Genomic DNA, 25,268 nt, shown 5'->3' with positions numbered 1-25,268 from the left:
TGAGTAGTATAGACCTCTATAACAAAACCTATATGTTTCCTGTAGTAGAATTTTTGAACTTAGTTATTAACAAATTAATGTCAAAAACGGTAAATTTTCGCTGTTTTCGGCAAATCAGCAAAAAGTGAAGCATTAGAAACAGATTTGAGAATAAGAAACTTATAAATCAAATAAAAAACCTTCCCAATGGTGCTTTTTTAAATGTTTCTATCCTTACTTGTTGCTTAGAAAGTTGCAAATTAGTCGTACATTTTGGTTTGTTATAAATGTTAATAACTTTTTTAGAAATACACTTATAACCATTATATTACATATAATGTTGGGTCTTGTGGTGCTTAAAGCATGATCAAAATATCAAATCGATCTGTCAAAAAGTGTAAAAGTTATTTAATTTGTTTATTCCAAACTTTTTTTTGCAACAATATGTCAGAAAGTTATGTAGTTATAGAAATTATACCAGTAGCTCCTGAAAAAAGAAGGCTTATTGTTAATATTATTAAAAAAAAAATAAAGAAAAATAATTTTAAATATTGCAAACTAATTTTGCAAAAACAGTCGATGCTTTGATTATAAACTCAATAAAAACTGATAGTAGCTCTGTTTATAACAACTAAGAGATCTTATTAGGATCATCTAAAAGAACATGCTTTAAAATTTTAAAGCGTAAAATTCGAAAAAGATTGCATTTTAATGGAATCGTTCACAAAGCTTGAAAAATGTTCTGTTAACTGTATATTTAAAATTTATTTAGTTCTTATTTATGAATTTCGACGTTTCTTTTTTTAATTTGTATATACTTTTTGCGTACATTACGAGTATGTATTATTTAAATAACTAATTGTTAAATAAACCATCTAATTTGTTTTAACGTTTTTTTTTCAGTTTTTTTTAGTAATATTTGAGATTATTTTTATTGTAAAACATAAATGTTTATGATTAACATAATTTATTTTTAATAGACTTTATAAAAAAAAACCAATTATCTTATTCAATTATTTCTACATATTGTTTAAAAATAAAAAATCTCAAAAAAAATTGATGGCAAGGGAAATCTCAATGGCAAAATTATCTCGATGAAAAATGTTCCACGGCAATCTATTTAATTATTTAATATTATTTATTTATACACTTTTTAAATAATTTATAAAAAAATGTTTTTTTCTTCAAAACTACTTTTTTTTTAATAATTTGAGTTATTCTAAGAGGAAAGTTATTCTTGTGTATCTTTCGTATATCGATTCGATTGTGTTTATTCGTATATATAAAATTAAGCAATTTTAAATGACTTGACTTAAGCTTTCATCTTGTATTTTTTGTTTTTTTACATCTGATGTCCAACCTATTAAAAAATAGCCTCGAAAACGCTAAAATTGGCTTTTTATTTGTTTATTTGGAATTTACCCTTAAAGTAAGCGTTTTACATAAAAATCATGAGAATAACTATCACCTTGAAATAACGCAAATTATTAGAAAAAGGAGCAATTTTTTATAATTCGTTTAAAAATTCTTATACATAAATAGTTTGCCATGGAAAATTTTCGGTAAACTTTTCATAATTATATCGATTAAAACAAGTTTCAGCATGTGGGTATGAAATCCACCTTTTTCGACAAAAGGCACCCGCCTAGCAGAAGTAAAACCTAGTTTATTTGGGATTATTTATTTTCAAGGCATTACATAAACCAATATTATTTTTAGAAATAGTTCAATAGGGTAATTCGTTTTTTTTTAAATCTATTATAAATAAATTAATTACGAAGTTTATTAAAGAAGTATATATTAATTATAAATATTTGTTTTACAATAAAATTTACCTCAAATATTAATAAGAAAAAAATAAAAACTGAAAACAAAATTGTTTAAAAACAAATTAGATGGTTTATTTACCAATTTAATTATTTAAACAACACATATTCATATTGTACGCAAAGATTACATACAAACATTATACAAATTAAAAGATAAACGTCGAAATCCGTAAACAAGAACCAGAGATACAGTTAACAGCTCCTTCCCCCTCCATTGCTCCCGCCAGTTTCAAAGCCGGCCGATTTTGAGGACCACATTTTTGAAGCTTTGTGGATGATTCCATTAAACTGCAATCTTTTTCGAATTTTGCATAATAATACTCTAAAGTATGTGCTTTCAGATGATCCTTATGAGATCTCTTAGTTGTTATAAACAAAGCTGCTATAAATTAAAAAAAGGGACTAAATTTAAAAGTCAACTTTTTTTTTTAAATTTGTAAAAAAATTCAGGCTTTCTAAATATGTAAAAATAATTTTCTTGCAGGCAATGGTTAAAAAGTTATTCTAATTCTTTATAAGAAAAATATTGCAATATTTATAATCATTTTTCTTTATTTTTTAAATATTGTTAATAGAATAAACTTTCCTTAGAATTACTGTAACTTCAGCATTTTCTGACTTATATTGTTGCAAAAAAATTTAATTTGGGCTAAACAAATACAAAACTTTGTAAACAATTTGACCAATAGCTTTGAAATTTTGGTCATATTTTAATCACTACAAGACCCAACACATCCTGTAATATGACGATTGAAATTTGTTTTTAAAAAAGTTGTAAATATTTATAAAAAACCGAAATTTCTTATTTTGCCACTTTCTAAGTAACATAAAGTACATTCGTAGTTTGCTTGACTGGTTTAGTGTCACAAACAGGGTACTGTTTTTGCTTATTTCCCTGGTCTATGTAGAAGACAGTGTAATATATATTTACTAATATGGCACAATATTACACAAATCAAACAAAAGAAATTAACCTTTCTATCACAACTGTATACATATATATATATATATATATATATATATATATATATATATATATATATATATATATATATATATATATATATCAAAATCTATTTTAAATCCTACATAAGTATAATTCAGTGCTACCTAAATATACGAAACATTTTTACAAATTTGTCTGATCCATTACAGTAGCAGTATTTTTTTAAATGACCATCATTTTTAATACAACCTGTAACAGGTTCGTATCTGTCTATTCGACTAATATCACCTAAGAGCTTAAAACTCTTATCTACACCGTCGTAGGCAGCTTCAACGGTAGCTTCAAAACTAGCCTTAGGACTCGTTTGCACCATTACTAAAAAGAAGTGGACGTATTTATGGCCTTCGTTCCAATACGGTTCAGACACCCCCGAAGTCATTACTTTAGTTAAAGTATAATCTGCGCATAAGGAACCACCATCAGTTGTGTGTAGAATGTTATTAATTTTGTTTACAACAAATTTTGATACTTCCGTTACTTTGGGGTGGGTTGGGTTTATGTATGTATGACCTTTGCAAGTACACCAATGTTGGCCGATTCCCGCATCCTTGCATGTCCTGTTTTCAGGAATTTGATCAAATAAAGTCTGGCATTTTGGACATCCCTCGCTCCACAATGGTACGTAAGAATGATTGGCGATATTCAATATGTATTGTAGTGTATTGTGGACATCATAGGGCGAAGTTAACCGATTAGTGTTGCTTAGTAAATTATTGTATTCTTCTGTGTATGTCCGCTTGAAAAGATCTGGAAATCTAAAATACATAAAAGGAAGTCGTTCTTCCACCCATCCGGTATGAGTATATCTAATATCACCAAATCTGAAACCATGATCACTAAAAAATATTAAAATTGTATTGTTTAAAGCACTAATAAATTCATTATTAGACAACAGTTGTAGCAATGACTTATCCATAACCCTGGGCATATTAATATCATCGTGGCTGTAACTGTTACTCCAAAAGAGTCCAAACGATGGAACTCCCTTAAATGTAACAGCAAAGTCTTTAGCTGAATTTAGTATTCTTTCTCCAGAAGTTTCTGGACCAGTACAGTAGGTCATATCTTTTCTCATTACAACACTCAAACTTTCTGCTGCTAAAAAATAAGGACGATAATAATAATCTGTTGGTTCTTCTAAAAACCCTGGACGGTCAAAATGATAAGTGTTAATTTGGCATTCGTCTTCTGCATAGGCTGTTACGTATTGAGATTCTTTAAATTTGTCCCAGATAAACCTACAATGGTTTAATTTCATGGTTCGGTTACAAAAAGTACTTAACTGATCCATATTATATCCAGTGAGTATAGCCATCAAGTTAGGAAAAGTGTTGTCGCCGATCTTGTTATAACCCTTGAGATTAATCATGTTTTTCTCGGCCCATTTGTAGGTTTCTGGCATAGAGCGTTCTATATTAGATTTTGACATGCTGTCTATTCCTAGCAACATAATACTGAATATTGGTTTCCCGACTGCCTTTTTAGATTTTTTAGAGACTGGAAAAGTGGTAGCGTGAACATTGCTGTATACATTACTAAAAACTGTTGAACATTTGACATTGATGTACGGAAAATGTATTTCTACTGAGTCTTCGAAGGGAATACAATCGGACAGTCTAAAACAAAAAAAAAAAAAACAATAAATATCGTTTTTGTGACATAAATTATTTTAAGCAGATTCAACAAGACAGCAATTAGAAATTTAATGAAAAAGTACTATGAATGATATAAACCAATATATTATTCAATATAGGAGAATATACTTATAAGGTAATCGATCTCTTTTTTTGGATTCTTGGTTTTAAGAACTTTGGAGACGGGCACCCAGTTACTACTTTTTTACTTCCCTTAGATAAGATACTAGTTTTAATGTGAAAATTGATAGGCGATATTTCTTACGCAACTACATCTTGACCTCGGGAGAGAATTGGTAAATATACATGAAATTGTTTCTACATATGTATTTACTACTATTTACACTGGATACATTTACTGGATGATATTACTTATCTGACGATTCTAGTTACCAGTGCTTACATCTTGAATTACAATTAACGATTGGCTAACGACCTATTATTTATCTTGTTAGCTACTTTTTATGTTATATCAGCCTGTGACGAATCACTTCGTTACTGGAACAACTATTGTTGACATTAAAATGTCGAGCTTGCAAGGTTGTGCTTTGCTGCAACGAATATGTTTTTATAATCGACACGCATGTTACACAATATGTGCCGTAGTTTCTAGTTGTTGTAATAAAATTTGATAAACAACTATTTAATTTATTAAAGTATTATTAAATCGTTATATTGATCTCAATATTACTAGGATATATATTTTATATCACATGGCATATGTCGCACTACTCATGATTGCAGACAATAGGATACTAGCTGATACTAAAACTGGTATTGTCCTTGTGTTTAAGCTTACTATTCAGCCATTTCAGTACTGTTACTTTTGACTGCCAGTACTAGCCACGACTCTGGGTAAACATACCCAGTCAAGCACATGGGAAATATGTATATTTGACGGGCATGCGCTAATAGGGCTGAAATACTGCGGAAAATATGCAGGAATCAGCTCATTGTATAATGTAGCTTATAACAGTCTACCTTACTAGATCTGACCAAAGTCAAAGGTCACATGCACACAATGGGACTGTTTCGTAAAAACTTACGATATTAAGATTAAGAGATTCTGAAACTGTCAACCATATCTTGCAATATTGCGAGGCACTAGATCGCAAACGGAAACACTTTTTGGAGACTCTAAAGTGCCCCAAAAAACATGGTACCCATCCTCTAGTAGACCTATACAAGTTCGTACAGGGTTTCAGAATTCTGGAATGGATATACATTACAGTACAATAAGTCAACTAGCTGCAGTAGGATCTATCAATAATAGACGGCTTCTATAAAAAAAAACTAGCCGTAACTAGAATTATACTTATAAATCATTTAGTAGGATGGTACCAAACGTGTGGAGAAATAGTAATACTCTATCTTGATGAAATTACAGCTAAGATGATAAAAATAGGGTTAAAATAGGAATTATTAAAATGAGTTATAACATCACTTCTTCTTACGGTATTATCTTCTTTCGAAGGTTAGCGATCATCATGACAACTTGTATTCTATTTACAGTTGCTCTAGAAAGTTGGTTAGACTAGCAATAAACATCTCACTGAGATTGAGCAGCCATGAAATTAGTCGCCTTCTAATGCTACGCGTTTCTAAAATCTTCCCTTGCATGATATTCTACAGAAGCTGGTATTTTCTTCCTCTCATCGCGTGACCAAGATATTGTAGTTTTCTATCTTTATATTCAATTATGTTTCTTTTGAAAGTCTCCGCAAGACTTCTTCATTTATGACTCTGTCTATATAGATACTCTTAGGATTCTTCTGTAAAGATACATCTCGAAAACTTACTTTTCTCATCATTGCTTTAGTCAGAGTGGCTACCTCCATACCGTATAGAACACAGGTTCTATATGAGGACATGTCAGAGGGGGGACGCGAGATAAGTTTAACATTAAATTAAAGTTAGATAATCTTGCTAAAATTCTAAATTAACCATAATGTTTAGAAAATTAAAACAAACCACTGTAACATCTGACTTTACTACATAAACTTGAAATCGAAGGCTTGACATCAGTTCAAGCTGGCAACAGTGCGCATTTGGCAACCGAGCGTTTCCAAACACTATTTCCCTCCTCTCCCTCTAGCAGACGCAGGCCTGCTAACCGCAGCTAACCAATTGTGACTTTTGACTCAATGTTTTAGATACCTTGGCATAGCCTGCATGTCCTTGCATTATAATACTTTCAATATAGCGTGATTTGAGGGAGAGAAGATATTGTAATCAAGATGAGCTCAGCAAAGAAACGCAAGTGACTATATTTGACTATTTATCCAGTCAACTTCGAGAAGACACACCTTAGTAAGAAGACGGTGCGATAACATAAAGATGTAATTTACTTACTTGATTTGGTCATCCACCAATTTTTCATAATTAATTCGAGTAATATTCGAATAGCAGCATTTTATGTTGAAAAAACTGTATTCTCCTTGTGCGCTGTGGTTCAAATGTAGAGTAACAACGTCATTCGTTTTACTAATGTACGATAGCAAAGGTTTATTTGAACATTTATAGTATTTTTCTGTAGAAATAAAGTTTATAATATCTTCGCTGTATGGATTGCTTTTTGGTATTCTACATTGGGAGGTGTTGATTAAGTATGATATTTCTTGCTTGATCGGAGAATCAACCTGCTCTGGAAAACAAAATATTTCAATTTAAAAACATGCAATTATAATCAAATAAAAATAGGGTCATGTACTTTCGCTGTTATCAATGTATATTGCGAATTTATTTATAATGTAATATAATGTAATATATAAAGTGAGTTCTCATTAGTCCACCTGATTGATCAATATCCTTATTCTATGCCATAGAAATAAAATAGATTAATATGAACGCCGATTCAGCGATTTTTTCTATAATATGGTATTTCAATAAAAGTGAAAAGTTTCTACTTTTGCAGGATCAACGGAAGTGATTCTATCAGAACATATAAAGTTGAACTGAATAAAATATGGTCGAAGATTTTTCTTTTGAGGCATGTGAATAGGTCCGATTTAAACACATAGTTTAATTTACCAAACACTGCCCAGGCTAATTCTATACGACGTGGGAGCTCACATGTCTGGTTATCTCTTCCCAACCCAATTTTATGTCCTTAGTACTTATACGATGTAGTCTGCACAATATCCCTTCCATCAACAGCAAGATTTCGAGTTTGCACCAGATTAATTCTTATTTACGTCTTGTTCATATTAATCTTTAGTTCAACCTCCAAGGAAACGTGATATAATTTCTTAAACATTATTATTGCATCATCCATACGATCGGCTATAAGGACGATGCCATCTGCAAATTACAAATGACTGAGTTTCTCTCCATTTATGTTGATACCATTCTCGTTACAAGTATACTACATACAAGTATGCTCTAATAACTTTGGAGAGACGGTGTCTGCTTACCGTACACCTAGCTATATACAGAATTTATTTGTTTCTTGTTCAGATAGTCTTCCGCTAGCTGTGGTATTTTGGTAGATATATTTGATTATGTTAGTGTAGCGATGGTCTATTCGGCATTCTGTCAACGCTTTGAACATTTTCTGCTGACTTATGGTATCGAATGCTTTTTTGTAGTCCACGAATATCAGTGCCAATGATTTGCCAATTTAGATCTAATGTATTATTTTTTATTAATACAATGTAAAGTGATGAGCAAAGAAACATATTTTCTTCCTCGCAGCCAATGATGAATTTTGTGATGGATGGATGAATGGATATGTGATTTTGGCTACATTTCACCACTTACGGCGCGTTATTTTGATTGACTAATTCATTTTTTATTGCCAGACTATAACTGTTTGTGGTGTACAAAATACGCTACGCGTGTATTAAGTAAATCTTTCAATTGTTTTTTAATCATTATGGCAAAAAATATATTTTTCTTTATAAACAATACTTTTTTCCTGTAAATAAAAAATTTTATTTGTAATTTTATTTTTCAAGGGATGAGATTTTAGTTAGCTATCTCAATCCACTTATTAATAATCAACTCCAAGCATTCGCTGATGCATTATTTCGAGAAGAAGACGAGAAAGTAATTGAGAGAGATCCTGATACTTCGGAAGAATAAGTTATTTTTAACAAAGAACGCAGATCTGATCCGAATGGATAATCAAGTGAAACTTGTAGCAAAAATGAAAATGAACTAAGTTCAGAAGACTTCTATGAAGGTAAGGTATAAGTATTATTTGAAAATTAAGTTTACTAAAACTAGCAAATCAAATATTGTAAAAGAACCTGCTGGACCCAAAGCGTACGCTAACGGTATTACAAATCAGACAAATGCTTCTACTAAACTGTTTACTTATGACATTAAAAATAATGTTACGATAAATAATGACGTGTCATATGACTCAAAACTGTAAACATATTTGCTAATATCTTTTCTGTTCTAGTAATTTCGGCGGGACTTGTTTACCTGCCGGCAGAAACCTCTAGTCCCTTCGCCAAAAAACCAGTCTATGAGTCACCTTGTCGTCTAATGGGTGGAAGGTCACCGACTCATCGCCAGATCCTTCTAGATAACGGCATTTTATATATATATATATATATATATATATATATATATATATATATGGGACATTTTATTTAGAAAAACAGTTGGTTAATTTTTTTGAAGACCGCGCCGCGCTTAAAATGTAACGCCCGTATTACAATAAATTGTATAATTGTTCGTGTAAATAAATTAGTAATAAAGACTTTAAGAAATTTGTAAGTGTTATAAATATAACCTTTAATAAATAAATGAAAACAATAAATTACAAGACTTATAATAACATAACAATAATATGGTATATACCAAAATGCAAATAGAAAATATACGCCCGAATTACAATCGCAAAAGAGACCGCCAGAGATACAACCAAATCTGAAATTATGGCAATGATAGGACTTTTGGTTTTAACTAAGCCTAAAAAACAAGAGATCAGACACATTTTTTGGAATTGTGGACAACTGATAGAACGGGCTCAGAAATATTCAGAGCTTGCATGAGCTGCAACCGATTTTTATTTCTCTTAATTGCTCTTAGGTTCGATATTAAAGATACAAGAGCTCAAAGAAAAGCTACTGACAAACTTGCTCCGGTACGATTTATGCTCGATCGCTTTTCCGATAATTGTTATAACAGCTATACATTCGGTGAACATCTGACAATTGACAAAATGCTTATTCCTTTTCGAGAGTAATGCAGCTTTTACAGTATATTCCAAATAAGCCAGCTAAATATGGGATAAAAGCGATCGTACTGTGTGTCTTAGAAATATTTTATGTGAGCGGTATCGAGGTATACCGTGGGCAACAACTAGATAAGCCTTACAAAAAATCTGGCCTTAAAAAATGGAACGGAAACAACCGCAATCTAACTTGTGATAACGGGTACACCAGTTATAAGTTAGCAATAGATCTGTCGAAAAAGAATACTTTAATAGTTGGAAAAATAAAACAAAATAAATCCCAAAAATGTTTTACCTAATAAAAATTGAATAGAGGGTATGTCTTTTTGAGTTTTAACAGGAAGCTACACTTGTAACATTTAAAATCCACAAGGATTTTAATCTTATATATATATATATATATATATATATATATATATATATATATATATATATATATATATATATATATATATATATATATATATATATTGTCATACTTTTTCTTTCCCAACCAAAGAAAAATAAATAAAATATCCATCGGAATAAAATTTTAAGAAATCATTATAAACAAAAATGTATATATTAATTTAAGATAAGATTTAATGTAGATAAGAATAGAAATTTGTTTGGCAAACGACCTGTTTCCGTTGCAAACAAAATTATCAAAAAACCTTTGTTTAGAATTAGAAGACATTTTACCTGCAAGTTAATAATCTTTTCATTGTTTGTATAGTCGAGTATTAAATGACCATATTTTAATCTTTTGAAATATGTATAAATGATGTATTGAAAAAAAAAACAATTTTAAAGTAAGCTATTTAGTTTTCTCTGAAACCGAAATTAGGCTTTTCCAAAATCATGATAAACACAATTTAAGCTTTTTGATTGGACGGTCGTTTTTAAAATGGGAATTTGGTGAGTCGATCATGAGAGAGGAGAAGTTAGTCATATTTTGGTCATCGAAAGGAAACAGTCGTGTGTCTCAAGATAGGGTGTGGTTCGTGAGTTTGGATACCGGCGTAACGAAAAGAAGTGAATAGTTTGAAGAAGGAGATAACAAGTAGATTAAAAGAGGTCCTTGTATCTACCGTGGGCATTTTTATAAAGTATATGTGAAAGTATTCTTACGGCATCAAGTTGACAAAAGGAGGTCCTGGTGTCATAAATAAGTAGCGGAGTTTGGAGAAGTGAATCAGGTGTTTTTTGTGTAGTCTGAAGGAGGTTTGCAGAGACGTAAAGAAGGAGCCGAGGTGCCAAAGAGGGGAGATCACATCTTTGAGGAGACTGGACTTTTCTGGGTATGTTCCAACATTCAACTCAAGAAGAAAATAAACTGTAAGTGTTTGTACAATTGAATTTTATATCTGTGAAGGATCGTTTCGACATCATGGTCATTAGCATTCAAATTTAAGAACTGAGGTTTTGTTAGGCTAATCAAAAGTTTAAAGTTTTGTGGTTTCTTTTTTCAAGTAAAGAAAATTTTAAGTAAAATTGGTTTTTCACGTAATATAAATGTATGTAGCTTTATAATCTTATTATCATAATAATTTGATTTATTTTCTTGTATGCTGATTGATAAGATAACGACAGAATTTAATAATTGTTTTATTCGTTCATATAAAATAAAGAAACGTAAATCTTTGTAATATAATATATTTGTATTATTATCCTTTCTTCTCTATCCCGATAAAAGACAACTAGAAAATCTTTTGAATCCATCGAACACAGGTAATATAAGGATTATTTTACTTTTGATAACAGATAAGTTATAATTTTTTTATTGACTCAATAAACTAAGTTTGAACTCAAAATAAACAATCATAACAATATATATATATATATATATATATATATATATATATATAGATATATATATATATATATATATATATATATAGATATATATATATATATATATATATATATATATATATATATATATATATATATATATATATATATATATATATATGTCCGTATATAGTTATTTTGATAACTATTGTCTAGAACGGGAAAGATTTTTGTTTTGGTTCAGAGCAGTGGCTATACCGTTGTGAGGAGACCTAAAGAGGTCAAAATACGTATAAGCGGCTTGTCGCTGCCCTGTATCGAAACAAAAATCTAATACCGTCATTATGTTTTATAACTTTACTCCGTTTGGAGTACCAGAAACTGAATTCACTACGAATTTTGACCATGATGAACGGCATGTGGAATGCAATTTTAGATTCCCTTGCCGAGTAATTTATCAAGCTGTTTGCTTTGCAAGTTTTAGAAAGCACAGTGGTAAAAATTTGAATTCGGTTTCGCCAGGTAGAAATCGTTTGATTTCTCTTTTTGTTTTATTATATAATTTTGCTCACTTCAACAGTCCAACCAACTTTAGATAAAACTTTTTTAAGATCGTTATCAATATCATTGATGAAACCACATCTTTCAGAACGAGCTGAAACAAATACTTTGCGATCCAACATAAGTTTCTAAACACATAAAGCGGCCTCAAATAGCTCAACAGAATGACAAACCACCAACAAAAGTACGAGGAAGGTGTTTTTCTTGTGGTAACATGTGATAACATGCAGCATGCAGCATTTGTCTCAGATCATTCTGCAAGGATCAATCTGTTGCTGTTGTAACTTGAACACAATGTCAAAATAAAGATGACAGCTTAGAGTATATGTAATAAATATTTATCATTTTTACTGTTATTTTTTAAATTTTAGTAGTAGTATTATATCTGTTTGGATTCAAACAATTTTTTGATTCTGATCTGATTACTCAAAATGTTCAATATTATTATGTTAATAAACAATATTTATAACAAACAACTAAGCGTATTTAAAAAATAAATAAATTCTCTTGTGTTGACGCGCGTCGCGAAAGTAGTTAAAGGTTAAAATAGTGATTGATTACTGATTGATATTGATTATTGATACAGTGGAAATTTTAACCAACAGTCTGTGAATATTCAACTTGCAATTACGCTGAAAACAACGTTTATATATATTATATATATATATATATATATATATATATATATATATATATATATATATATATTGAGATAATTGGTGTTTAAAGAAAATAATTTATAAGTTACACACTAGAAAATGTTAGATATAAAAAATATTTGGTTATTTTAATAAGTTATATACTAAAGAATTTTATAAAAATTATTTATATAAGGGTATTCTTAAGAAATTAGCATATAATAAGTGTAAAAAGTTTTATTTTAATAATTATCATATTGTAAATATATTTAAGTGAGCCATGTGATTAGGCAACCAAATAGACCTACTCGTAATAAATGACAGTTACAGAAATTAATAATTTGCGAATGTGAAATAGGGTTATGTGTTAGTTTAAAATGTTTAGTTTACATATAGTTACGGATTTGAAGTAAAGTAGTTTATTAATTAAGGCGTTTAATTTACATATAAGTATATATTCTGATCTGAAAAGCCTAAATGTCGATAAGATTCTCGATAGAAGAGTAAAGAATTCTCTAGATCACAGAAGATGGCCTGTTTGCGAAATAGACTATTCCAGAAAATTCAGATATGTAGGAAATGGAACAAATCGAATAGGATTTCTTGCCAGATGGTTCTGGAAGATTGAAAAGGTATAAATACTCGGTGATTTGGATTCAAAATGGCCAGTCCAGTTAGTAAGAAAGTTAGTTAGAGTTAGTAAGAAAGTTAGTTACAGTTAGTTGTTCAGTAAGTTTCAAGATAGTCAGTCAGAAGGTACAGATGTTCAATACAGTGAGTTAAATGAAGATTAAGAAACAGTATAAAGAAAATATTATTGAAGATTAAAAATTATGTAATGTATAAATGGTGATTGGATAATGGAAGAAGTATTAATTGAAAATTAAAATTATATAATATATTTGGTGATTGGATATTGGTATATTGAAAAGAAGAATAAATATAAATGCTATTAAGAAGAAAAATATTTTAAATTGGTGGAAGCTGGTAATAGGAAAAAGGAATTTTTTCAGTGACAGAAAGGTACAAAATTTTGTTAATATAATTTAGTTAGTGTCATAACAATTTCAATTTTAAAAATAGTTTGTTTAAAATTTACATTGTCTATATAATTTAATTAGTTTCATAAGAATTTTAATTTAAAGATAGTTTATTTTAAATTTTACATTGGTTATGTTAGATATATATGTGTGTTTCATAATAGATATAATAAAGATAATTTCAAAAAGTGCTTACAAACTAATACTTTGAGAACCGCGTTAAAAACCCTATATATATATATATATATATATATATATATATATATATATATATATATATATATATATATATATAAGGATTTCCATAGTTTTCACTGTATTCCTTCACTCAACCGTTTTCTCCAATTTTTCCTGTTTAGCCAGTCCCCTTCCTGTAGGTTTCTTCTACTCATTGCTTCGTCCACTTCATCTCTGCAAGATCTTCGGGGTCTGCCTCTCTTTCTTCTTCCTATCGGGCTCCACTCTGTTATTCTATTTATCCACCGATTTTGGTCTGCTCTTCTGACATGTCCGTACCAGGTTAACCTCTTCTGTTCGATGTAGTCTATTATGTCGGAGTTCATTCCCATTCTCCTCTTAATTACCATGTTATTTATTCTATCTCTTCTTGTTACTCTGCAGCTTCTCCTTAGGAATTCCATCTCTGTTGCTCTTATTTTGTTTTTGGTTTTCTTATTTATTGTCCAATTTTCACACCCATAAGTGAGGATACTTCTTGTCATGGTATTATATATTTTTTTCTTTGTTTTCATGCTGATGTTCTTATCCCATAGTACCGGGTTCAATTTTCGTATGCAGTCTCTTGTTTGTTCTAGTCTATTTTTTATATCTTCCTCCGTTGTTCCTTTGTTTGATATTATGAAACCTAAATACCTATAATATGCCCAACTTATAGTGAAAGGAAAAATCGAGGGAAAGAGAGGCCTAGGAAGGAAAAGACTATCGTGGCTCAGAAACATCCGACAATGGACAGGGCTAAATTTTGAACAGCTAATAAGAACAGCTGAAGATAGAGAAGATTTTAAAATTGTAGTAGCCAACCTCCATTGAGGAGAGGGCACTTTAAGAAGAAGAAATACCTATACTTGTCTGTTCCTTTGATTTGTTTACCTTCGTCTATTTCCAGCTGTTTTATTTCTGTATTCTCCGTTGTTAGGTATTCAGTTTTCTTTAGGTTTATTTCCATCCCATTGGATGGAAAAAACAACATTTAACCATCAATAATTCAAGCTAAAAATGACTTTGCGCACAGTTAGCTACTTCTAGTTTATTTTGCAAATAAACACTCAATATCCTGTATTAACCATAATAGACATAATACAGTGTGTCAATTTTAAAACTTCATCAGTGAAACAAATATTTTTTAACATTCTCGGTTGTACCCTCTTTAATGACAGATTAGAGGTTACACAAAGAACGGTACTAGGCTCGGGCTTCAGTCTGGTAGAGGTATCTTGGTCGGGGCTCTTATTACAGCTCAATATAAAGAATCAGTTGGAGAAGTACTGAAGATAAAGGGACGAGAAGTTAGAAGATAAAGAGAAGGGGGAAAATTTAAAGAAATTTTAAACGTGCTCACGGTTCAACGCAAATTCTTTCAGTCATGCGTTCACAAAACTGAATTCGTCGGTCTGGATCATCATCGCCTAGTTCTTGAAGAATTTGTGTTTTGTACGGGTGAAACTTATGTAATTACAACACCTTTCTAACCGACTGATGTGAAAGTCCTGTCATTGTAGATACTTGACATGTTGATGCAGTAGGCTCTATTGCAAAATTTCCAAGGACCTCAATGTACGATGCTTCTTCATTCAGTAATCTTGGAACATCCCTTTTTTTATTTTGCACTGATCCCGTTTTTCTGAACTTTTCAACTAAATCGCGGACGTACACAATGAAATATTTGAGCTGATCGTAAATAACACTGGTTCTGGGAGGCAAATATGAAAATGATCTCCACGCGTTCAGGTATACTGTAAATCATCGTGAAAACTACAGCTGAATGACAGTACCGATTGTACAAATGATGAAAACTAGTAATATTTAAAATTCTCAAAATAAACCAAAATTATTGAATCTGGCAGAACATAAAAAAGAGATGTTTTCAACTTGTTTTGCAAAAACGGCAAATTAAGTTTTTATTTAACAAAAAAAATTCCGACGGGCACTTATCATCAAAAATAATAGTCCGGGAGATAGCATTACAAATACAAAAGTCATAGTAAGCTGGCTGATATTAACACCCTGTATAATTATTAAACAATAATTATACAGGGTCATCCTTCACCATGTATAATTATTATTTATACCATTGGATATAATTTTTTAGTCTTTTCAATGATGTATCGCAAGTAAGGGTTTGCAATTTAAACTTTTTTGGTTGTGGTGGGTGGGGCCTAGGGGGTTGATGGTGCTGAGTTCTCTGTCATGTCATTTTAATTCCCCCTTACTATCCTAGAAACAGTTTTAAGCATTTTTCGATATAAGCTTTTGTTCGTGAGATATAGCTCATTGTAAGTTTTAAAATTGACACACTGTATAAACATTATTATTAAACATCTATTAACAATACGTCTATGGTATTAACTCCAACCCACATTGGCACCGTAACGGGCGTAACAGCTAAACAGAATATTGTAGAATCGTCGTTATCTTCTATTTTGGTTAATAGTTTTTATAATATCAAACTTGATTTATTAAAAAGATCCTTAACCAGGTGGAAAGAGATAAAACATTCCTAATAATAAAAAGATAAGTCAACATTTTATTTATTGTACTTCAAAGTTAACTTGTTAAAAACCTAACTTCACACAACATTTTTTTTAACTCGGATAGAGTATAAATAATAGCTTTTGAAATTTTGTTGATCCTAAAATTTTGGCCTCGAATATGGTGAGACCTAAAAAATATAAACAAAACTTGAGCTTTTTCAATACATGACTTGCCAAACTCGAGCTACGTTTGTTTTTGTAATTAGATCAATTCCTGGTCTGTATATATTTTCGTGTATAATGTATTTACATAGCAAAATTTATGAATTTAACAAATTTCAATTTAACCATGTTTATTCAACAAGATTCAGAGACAATCACTTTATGCTTCCACAACATCGTTCTGTTTTGTTGGAAGGTAGCACACATTATGCAGCCATAAGTTTCTTTAACAAATTACCAATAGATATACGAATGAATTTACATCAGCCAAACTTTCGGAGGTGTGTACATCAATACATTTGTGAGCTTGAGCCATATTCTAAAAATAACTTTTAAGTATGTTTTATCGTGTTTATTAATTTATATACTTTTAAGATGTATGACTTGTCTCATACATGTAGTATAATGTCGCATGCGATCAATAAATTTGACTTGACTTAACTTGACTTGATCAATTTCATAAGACGACTTCATGCAAAGAGCGATTTTCCGAAAGTGCTTGAGCCCCTTGAGCCCGTCTTTCGTCATGGACAAGTTGTACGTTGCATTTTCAACAGTAAAAAAAAAAAGTGTCAAAATTGTGGATATACCGTCGGATGGAAAATTAATCAAGGATAGAGTTTTTACTAAAACGTTTAAAAACGTTTTGTAAAATTTTATGCAAAATTATTTAAAAAATTATTTCGAAATTCAAATGAGTTGTCACGAATGAATAAATCAATGATTTGAAGTAATTTTCATTTTCGGTCTTTGTTTCTTTCTTGTATATGATCTACATATCACACATGCTACATTCAAAGTACAACGAACTTACTCCTGTGATTGGGTTTACTGCCGTGAATGGATTTACTCCCGTGAATGGATTTACTCTCGTGATTGGGTTTACTCTCGAATTAAGAAATTATTCAGAAAGGATGTGAGGAATTTACTAGAAAAATTAAAGCGAATCAGGAAAAATTAGAGGGCGACACGATAAAATAGGAGGTCTCAGAAAAAATTGGAGGGAGTCAGAAAAAATTGAGTGTAGTGACAGTAAATGGCAATTGATTGGATCCTCCGTCGCATGGCAACGGGCAAAATCACCAGTGGTAATCTCAAGCGTAAGAAAAGACTTTGAAACTTCAACGAAACTGGGAAGGAACCTAAAGAAGTAGGGAAATACATTGTAGAAGAAATAAGAATACTGTAACGAACGAGCTTATTTTGATGTACCCCATGTAACGGCTACATCTCAAGACGATGATGTGTGTTCGGGAGTGTTCCTGATGTATCGACCGGCTGAGAGATCGAGACGTCAGTACAAGCGAACATAGAAGTGGACTATTCCAGATTGTTCTAGTACATGATAACTTGTATACATAAGCAGCGCTGATCTTAGTTTAGTTTAGTTGATAAGATATTATCGTGCTGTAAACTTAGACATGGTGTGGAGTCCGACAGGGACGTTCAACCAGGGACGTCCAACCAGGACGTTTTATTAAAAATGCAAAAAGGAAAAGGATTGTTAACCACCATAAAAACAGCCAAAATTAAATACCTCGGTCACGTCATGAGGAACAGCGAAAGATACGGGTTGCTGCAATTAATTCTTCAAGGAAAAGTAGAAGGAAAACGAAGACCAGGAAAGCGGAGAATTTCCTGGCTGAAAAATCTGCATACGTGGTTCAACACAACAACCACAAATCTTTTTAGAGCAGTAGTTTGAAAAATACAGATTGCCATGATGGACGCCAATATCCGAAACGGATAGGCACTACAAGAAGAAGAGAAGAAGAAACTTATAAATAAATATATTTACATAAATTAGACCGCTCGTTTCATTGGTAAAATACTTAAATGAAATTACAAAAGTGTAAAAGTTAAAAGCAAACTTGAACCAGAAGAGGTGTGGGTGAGAAAACTGTATATATTTAAATGGTAACGCATATTTTAATAACATAAGTAGTCCACGTTGCGATTATGTGAATAGGTGGCGATGATCGACTACCTAAATAAATTAAAAGCAAATTACCGGCAAAGACATGTGGGATATTTATGGGCAAATCACCATTATTTTTCTTCTTGTTTCTTCTTCCTTCTTGTAATAGGCTTTAAAGCCTGTTTCTTCTTCAATATTAGCCTCCTAAATTGTTTAAATTGTCGCACAATCTTTTTCTTGGTCTGCCAATACTTCTTCATCCATTTGGTGACTTATATCGTGCTATTCGTACTATCCTATCCTCTTCCATTCTACTAATGTGTTCGTTCTACTCCTGTTTCCGTTTTGTCACCCATCCATTTATCTCTTCTATATTGCATGCTCTTCTTATGTTTTCGCTTCTCTCCCTATCCAACAGATTTTTCCCTGATATTCGTCGGAGTATTTTCATCTCTGTTGTTTCTAGTAGTCGTCTCGTTTTAGATGTGTCAGGTCTTGTCTCCGCCGTGTATGTTAATATAGGTCTAATTGCTGCTTTATAGATGCTTGTGTCTTATCTTAGGTGTTTGTTCTTCCAGATTGTGTCATTAAGAGATCCCGTCGCTTTACTTGCTTTTAAGCTTTGTTGTCATAATTCTTCTTTAACATCTCCGTAACTAGTTATATCTATTCCCAGATATCTAAACCTTGCTTCCTGCTTTATTATTTTTCCATCAATTTCGATTTTACATCACAGTGGGTATTTAGATGTTGTCATACATTTGGTTATTTCTGCTGATATTATCATATTGTATTTCTTGGCTGTTGTATTGAAGATGTGTGTTAATCTTTGGAGCTCGTCTTCTGTCTCGGCGATTAATGCGGCGTCGTCTGCATAACATAATATTTGGATTTCTTTGTTCCCAATTCTGTAGCCATGACCTTTACGTACTGCTTGTATTATTTCGTCCATTGTTATATTAAAGAGAAGTGTTCTTAACGACTCAACCAGTCTGACTCTGCTTTGTACTGGTATACACTGTGTTACTTTTCCATTTATATTTGTCTGTATTTGATTATGAAAGTAGATATTTTCGATGGTTTATATAATATTGATTGGTATGTTTCTTTTATACAGTAGGTGCAGTACGTCTTCGAGTTGGATGCGAACCAAAACCTTTGTCAGGTCTATAAAACATAGATATGCTGGTTTATTGTACTCGATGGCCTTTTCTGTGACTTGTCTTAATACAAATACTGCGTCTACGCAGGATCTTCCCGATCTGAATCCTTGTTCATCTGATTAAGTTGTTAGTTTATTGATTTTGTTGGTTAGGACTTTTGTGGTAAGCTTAAGTGCGGTGTTCCGTAGATTTATACCTCTATAATTGTTGGGGTCTTCTATCTCCTTTTTGTATCTTTTGTATAAGTTTTGTCATCTCTAGGGTTATACTTTCTCTTCCGTGTTTTAGAAGCTCGTTGATTATTCCGTCTGGTCCTGGTGACTTTCTATTTTTGAGTAAATTTATGGCTATTTCTACTTGCTGAAAACTTATTTTTATTTCGTGTCTTAATCCAGGTACGTTATTGTGTTGATTATTATTTTCCTTTGCTTTAAACAGTTCCGTCAGATATTTTTCCCATTCGTTTGTTGGTATGTTGTTGTATTCCTTCAATTCTGCCATTTCTTTCCGTTGGTTTCTTATGAATCTCCATATTTGTTTTGGTGTAGTGTAGAAGCCCCTTTCCATCCTTTTTGTAAACTCTTCCCAGTGTTCATTTTTTGTTCTTCTTATCAACAGTTTTGTTTCATTTCGTATTGTTCTATAGGTATCTCGGGATTCTGAGGTATTTGATGTTTTGTACTTAGTGTAGGCCTCTCGTTTCTCTTTACATATTTTATTTCTAATTTATTTATTTTCTGAACCATGGTGTATTATTGTTGTTTCTTTCATTTTCAAAAAAAAACTTTGGGATTTTTAAAATATCTGGTTTTTTAAACGAGTTTAATTACTTATATTATTACTTGAAAATGGGGAAAAATCGCGCGTGATAAAATTTAACGAAACGTTGAATGCTGTGGGAAAAAATGTATAAATTTATTGAAAGATAATGCTCGATTTGATATAATATAAAGTATAGAATAAATTCCACAGAATATTTACGATTCATTATATACAGGGTGGTCCTTAAGTAATTGTACAAACAGAAACCGTAGATTCTGCACTTTAAAATATTACGATTTAAGCCAACTTGCTTTAATAAAATGTTGATATTAAGAAAGATACAGGGTGTTAAAGTGGAAATTTAAAATTTTATTTTTCGCTATAACTTTTACGTTTGTTAATATTTTTAGACAAAAATTTACAATTGGATGCTTTTGGATGCAAAGATGATAATGTTACATCACAAAATGCTTTGTCATGGCTGCTAAATGTCTTATTGGAGAAAAGATTCTTCATCTTCTTTAGGTGCCGTGTCCGTATTCAGACGTTGGCCGTCATCATGTTTACAATTTCCCTTTTCTATCGCTTCTTAAGTTTCTATACTGGCGTTGTATTACTTTTTCTCTATTGTAAAATGCTGAAAGCCCAAAATATGTGGTTTATGCAAGATGATATACCTCCACATTCTAGAGAGAAGTTAGTGAGAACATACTTAAATACAACTTTTCTGAACGTTGAATTGGTCGTGGTAGTCATATTCCTTGGCAATGTGGTGAGATATTGATATAATTATTTAATTCATAAAAAATCCCAAAAGAATACTTATTCATTACACAGCAAACACACAGTCAATTTAGTTGAGCATAATATTCGTTCGTTAGTAAATCATAATAGTCCATTTGTTCGAGATGTAATTATAGTTACTGGTAAGCTGTAACGTAATCATATAAATAAGTAATGTCATCGATAAGTTATTCCTTATCGATGTATATGTACTTATATAAGTAACCAATGAACGAGATACATCACAGGTTAATACATTATTTAACCTCTGCGACAAATAAGATGTAGTTCCACAATATACCATAAGATTTGGATATGTAGCCAAAAGAATATATTCATTCATTATACATTATAGCCACCACGTAGCCCAGAATTTAATCCGCTTGATTTTGGTGTATGGGGCGCATTAAATCAACGTGTTTATAAGAATCCTATAAACACTCGCAACCAACTATGGCATGAAATAAATACTGCAGCAGTTTCTTTACAACCAATGATGCTATTTAATATCGATCTTGTATGGAATATATTGACAAATGAATTAAAGAAAATGGTGGACATATCGAACACTTACTTTGACAAAAAATTTAGTTATTTAGTTTAACTATTTCTTAATTTGGTTTGTAAACAAACTGTTTTGATTATGACTTTAATTTAACATAAAACGTAAAATGTTTGATGTAAAATCCTATTATTCTGTTATTTTGTCAAATCCTATTATTAATTATGCTACTGATGTATGTATTTATTTTATTTAATATTTCGTTAACTTTTAACTTTAGTTAAAGATATTTTATACCAAAATTCAGAAGTATTAATGTTTTTGTCCATTTTTCCTTCGTTGTCTGGAGTAATTGCCTTAAATCAGAATGATGCAGCTGATTTGTAAAATGCGATTATCTCGAAAACTGTTGAGTGTTAAAGTTATTAACGGGTATACCTTTTTTTTGCTAAAATAATGTATGTTTAATATTTTTTATCCCAAATACAGGTAACTTAAAGAGCAAAAAAGTTAAGTGCAAATTTATGCCACATATGTGGCGCCCTCTATTAGCTACATCAAAGTGTGCATCAAATTATAATTTCTCATATTTAAAAGTAGCCAGTTGTAAATTTTTATACATAAATGTTTACAAACATAAAAGTTATAGCGAAAAATAAAATTTTTAATTTGCCCTTTAACACCCCGTATCTTTCTTAATATCAACATTTTATTAAAGCAATTTGGCTTAAATCGTAATATTTTAAAGTGTAGAATCTTCTGTTTCTTTTTGTACAATTAGGGTAAGTCCGGGAGAGATGGACCACCGGGAGAGATGGACCACCGGGAGAGATGGACCAGTCCATTATTTCCGAACTGTGACGCTCGAGCGCTACCATCGTTTGTTGTGAGTATGCTTCAGTTACAGTGAAGACATGCTGTTAGTTGTGTGGTGTTGTTGTTAATATTTGTCGAGAAAAACTTCAATGTCTGTTTTGGTAAGTCCAAAAGATTTTTATTGTAGTAGCATAGTTTTCTGTTTAAGTTTACTTGATATCGGATATTACGTGACGTAGGATTCTTGTAGCGATGTCAATAAACATGTAGGTAGTAACCTAACTTAAAAAGGCCGCCATAAGTACGTTCTTCTTCTTTAGATGCAAATCCACTAATGGATGTTAGCGATCACATTTTCCATTAATTCTCTATTTCTTGCAATATGTATCAGAGATTGTATGTCGTTAATCCCTGTCCATTGCCTTATGTTTCGGAGCCAGGACATTTTCTTGCGTGCCTTCAATTTTACCCTCGATTATAAGTTGGAGGAACTGGTATTTTTCGTTTCGCATGATGTGATCTAGATACGCCGTTTTCCTTTTCTTGATGGTTTCGAAAAGTTGGCGTTCTTGGTTTATTCTTTTAAGGACATCTATATTTGTGATTTTCGCTGTCCATGGTATTTTTAGGATACGGCGATAGAGCCACATTTCGAAAGCTTCTAATCTGTTTATATCCCTCGTTTTGAGTGTCCAGCCCTCTACGCCATATAGCAGCACTGACCACACGTAGCACTTAGTAAACCTTAGTCTCAGTTGAAGATCGAACTCTGAACAAGTCAGTACCTTCTTGAATTTTACGAAAGCTTGTCGAGCTTGCTCAATGCGACATTTTACTTCCCTGTCCGATGCCCAGTCCTCAAAAAGCCACGATCCCAGGTATTTAAATTTACTCACTCTTTCAATGGACTTAGTATTCAGTGTTATGGTGGAGTTTTCAAGTGCATCCAAGTTTCTGGAGATGATCATAAATTTGGTTTTTTTGGTATTAATCTCTAATCCCATTCGCTTACTGTATTCTCCGATTATAGTGACAAGTTGTTGAAGATCGACTATGTTGTCGCAAATTAAGACACCATCATCAGCATATCGTATGTTGTTGATCAGTACTCCATTCACTTTGATTCCCATCTTTGCATCCTCCAGAGACTCTTGAAATATGGCTTCCGAATAAATGTTAAATAAAAGAGGGGAAAGCACACATCCCTGTCGAACGCCCCTTCTTATATGTATGGGTTTGGATATAGAATTGTCTATTTTTAACTGTGCCGTTTGATGCCAGTACAAGTTTTCAATGCATCTTATGTCTTTAGTACGTTAAAAATGCGAATTATGAGGTGGTCTATCTCACCCGGACTTTTGGGAGAGATGGACCAGTACGTTTTGGTACAGATGGGCCACATATCTGTTTCAGAAAAATGCCAACTAACTACGTAAGAAAGGATACCAGTAGAGGGGCGTGGACGGAAGATGCATTAATACAAGCGGTTAATGCGGTGGAATATAAAGAAATGGGTGTCAATGCTGCTGCTAAAGCTTATCAAATTCCTAAGACCACTCTTAAAAGAAGGATTAAAAAACAAAAGTTTACGAAGGACAGCTTAGGGTTTTGATCTATTTTAGGAAGAGTAAATGAACAGAAGATTGTAGGCTACATAAAAAAGTTACAAGCTCATGGGTCTACTCCTTGCACGGATTTAGTGAGAAGCATGGCGTTTGAACTTGCCGAAGAGCTAAAGCTACCTCACAAATTCAACAAGGAAACTAGAAAAGCTGGTTATGATTTTCTAAACTTTAAGAAATCCTACTCTTACTATTAGAAAATCAGAAGGTGTATCTGTATCCCGAGCTAAGGGAATGAACACGTGGTATATGGAAGAGTACTTTAAGTTACTCGAAAGTGTTATTTTGGAAAACAATTTGGTTGAAAAGCCTTTGCACATTTTTAACATGGACGAAACCGGGCTTCAACTGAACAACAAGTCAGGAAATGTTGCCATTAAAGGTTCCAAAAATGTAACTTCCATTACGTCAGGGGAAAAGGGAGAAACCGTTTCTGTTCTAGGTTGCGCGAGCGAAGATACATTTTTCCCCCATACTAGATAATGAAGGGCAAGAACTTGAAAGTTGAGTTCATGGACGGGATGCCTTCTGGCTTAGTTGTAAAAATGTCGCAAAAATCTTTTTATGTCACTAGTGAAATTTTTCTGCACTGATTAAAAAGTTCATTTCCAACCTAGAAAACCAGCCGGGAAAATACTTCTCTTGATGGTCACACTTCACACACCAGTTCCTTAGAAGTCCTAGTGTACACGAAGCAAGAAGGAACCATTTTGATGAGCATTCCACTCCATACTTCGCACTGGCTACAACCTTTGGACCGATCCTTTTACAAATCACTTAAGTCCTACTTTTATAGTGCTTGCAATTATTTCATTACAAACAATCCATCCAGAAAGATCAATCGTCTGCAGTTTGGAAAACTTCTCAATTCTGCATGGACCAAAGCTGCAGGTGTACAAAACGGTGTGAGTTGATTTCAAGCTTGTGGCATAGTCCCTCTCGATATGTCTGTAATACCAGCCTACACCTACCTAAAGCCCGATTCCTCCGGTGTAGTGCCCATTGTCCAAGTATTGGCGCACACTCTCGCTAGTGCACCAACCGGCGGGGTTGATCCTGTTGCCTCCAAGTGCCAACAAGTGACACTGTTGATTCTTCTGTCTCCTGTGCAGTACCAAGAA

General features: G+C 32.0%; 1 protein-coding gene across 4 annotated transcripts in view; it reads right to left on the bottom strand.

Annotated features, from left to right (window-relative positions):
* LOC140439581 (uncharacterized) overlaps positions 1 to 25,268 on the bottom strand; it is a 345,093-nt gene that overhangs the window by 184,726 nt on the left and 135,099 nt on the right. Inside the window, exons 3-4 of one of the 4 annotated variants that reach the window (XM_072529581.1) lie at positions 6,801 to 7,092; positions 2,805 to 4,430 (exon numbers count right to left, since the gene is read on the bottom strand). The exons of 2 other annotated variants lie outside the window; for them this stretch is intronic. In XM_072529581.1, coding sequence (XP_072385682.1) covers positions 2,915 to 4,430; positions 6,801 to 7,092 — 1,808 coding nt within the window. In that variant the 3' untranslated portion in view covers positions 2,805 to 2,914. Of the gene's footprint in view, positions 1 to 2,804; positions 4,431 to 6,800; positions 7,093 to 25,268 lie in introns of those variants that run through there. One more of the 4 variants, XM_072529583.1, reaches the window with a different exon arrangement.

The sequence above is a fragment of the Diabrotica undecimpunctata genome, chromosome 4, assembly GCF_040954645.1.
Source record: "Diabrotica undecimpunctata isolate CICGRU chromosome 4, icDiaUnde3, whole genome shotgun sequence".
In the NCBI taxonomy this organism is placed as follows: Eukaryota; Metazoa; Arthropoda; class Insecta; order Coleoptera; family Chrysomelidae; genus Diabrotica; species Diabrotica undecimpunctata.
The sequence above is the reverse complement of the archived record's forward strand: the minus strand, read 5'-3'. Positions and strand labels throughout refer to the sequence as shown.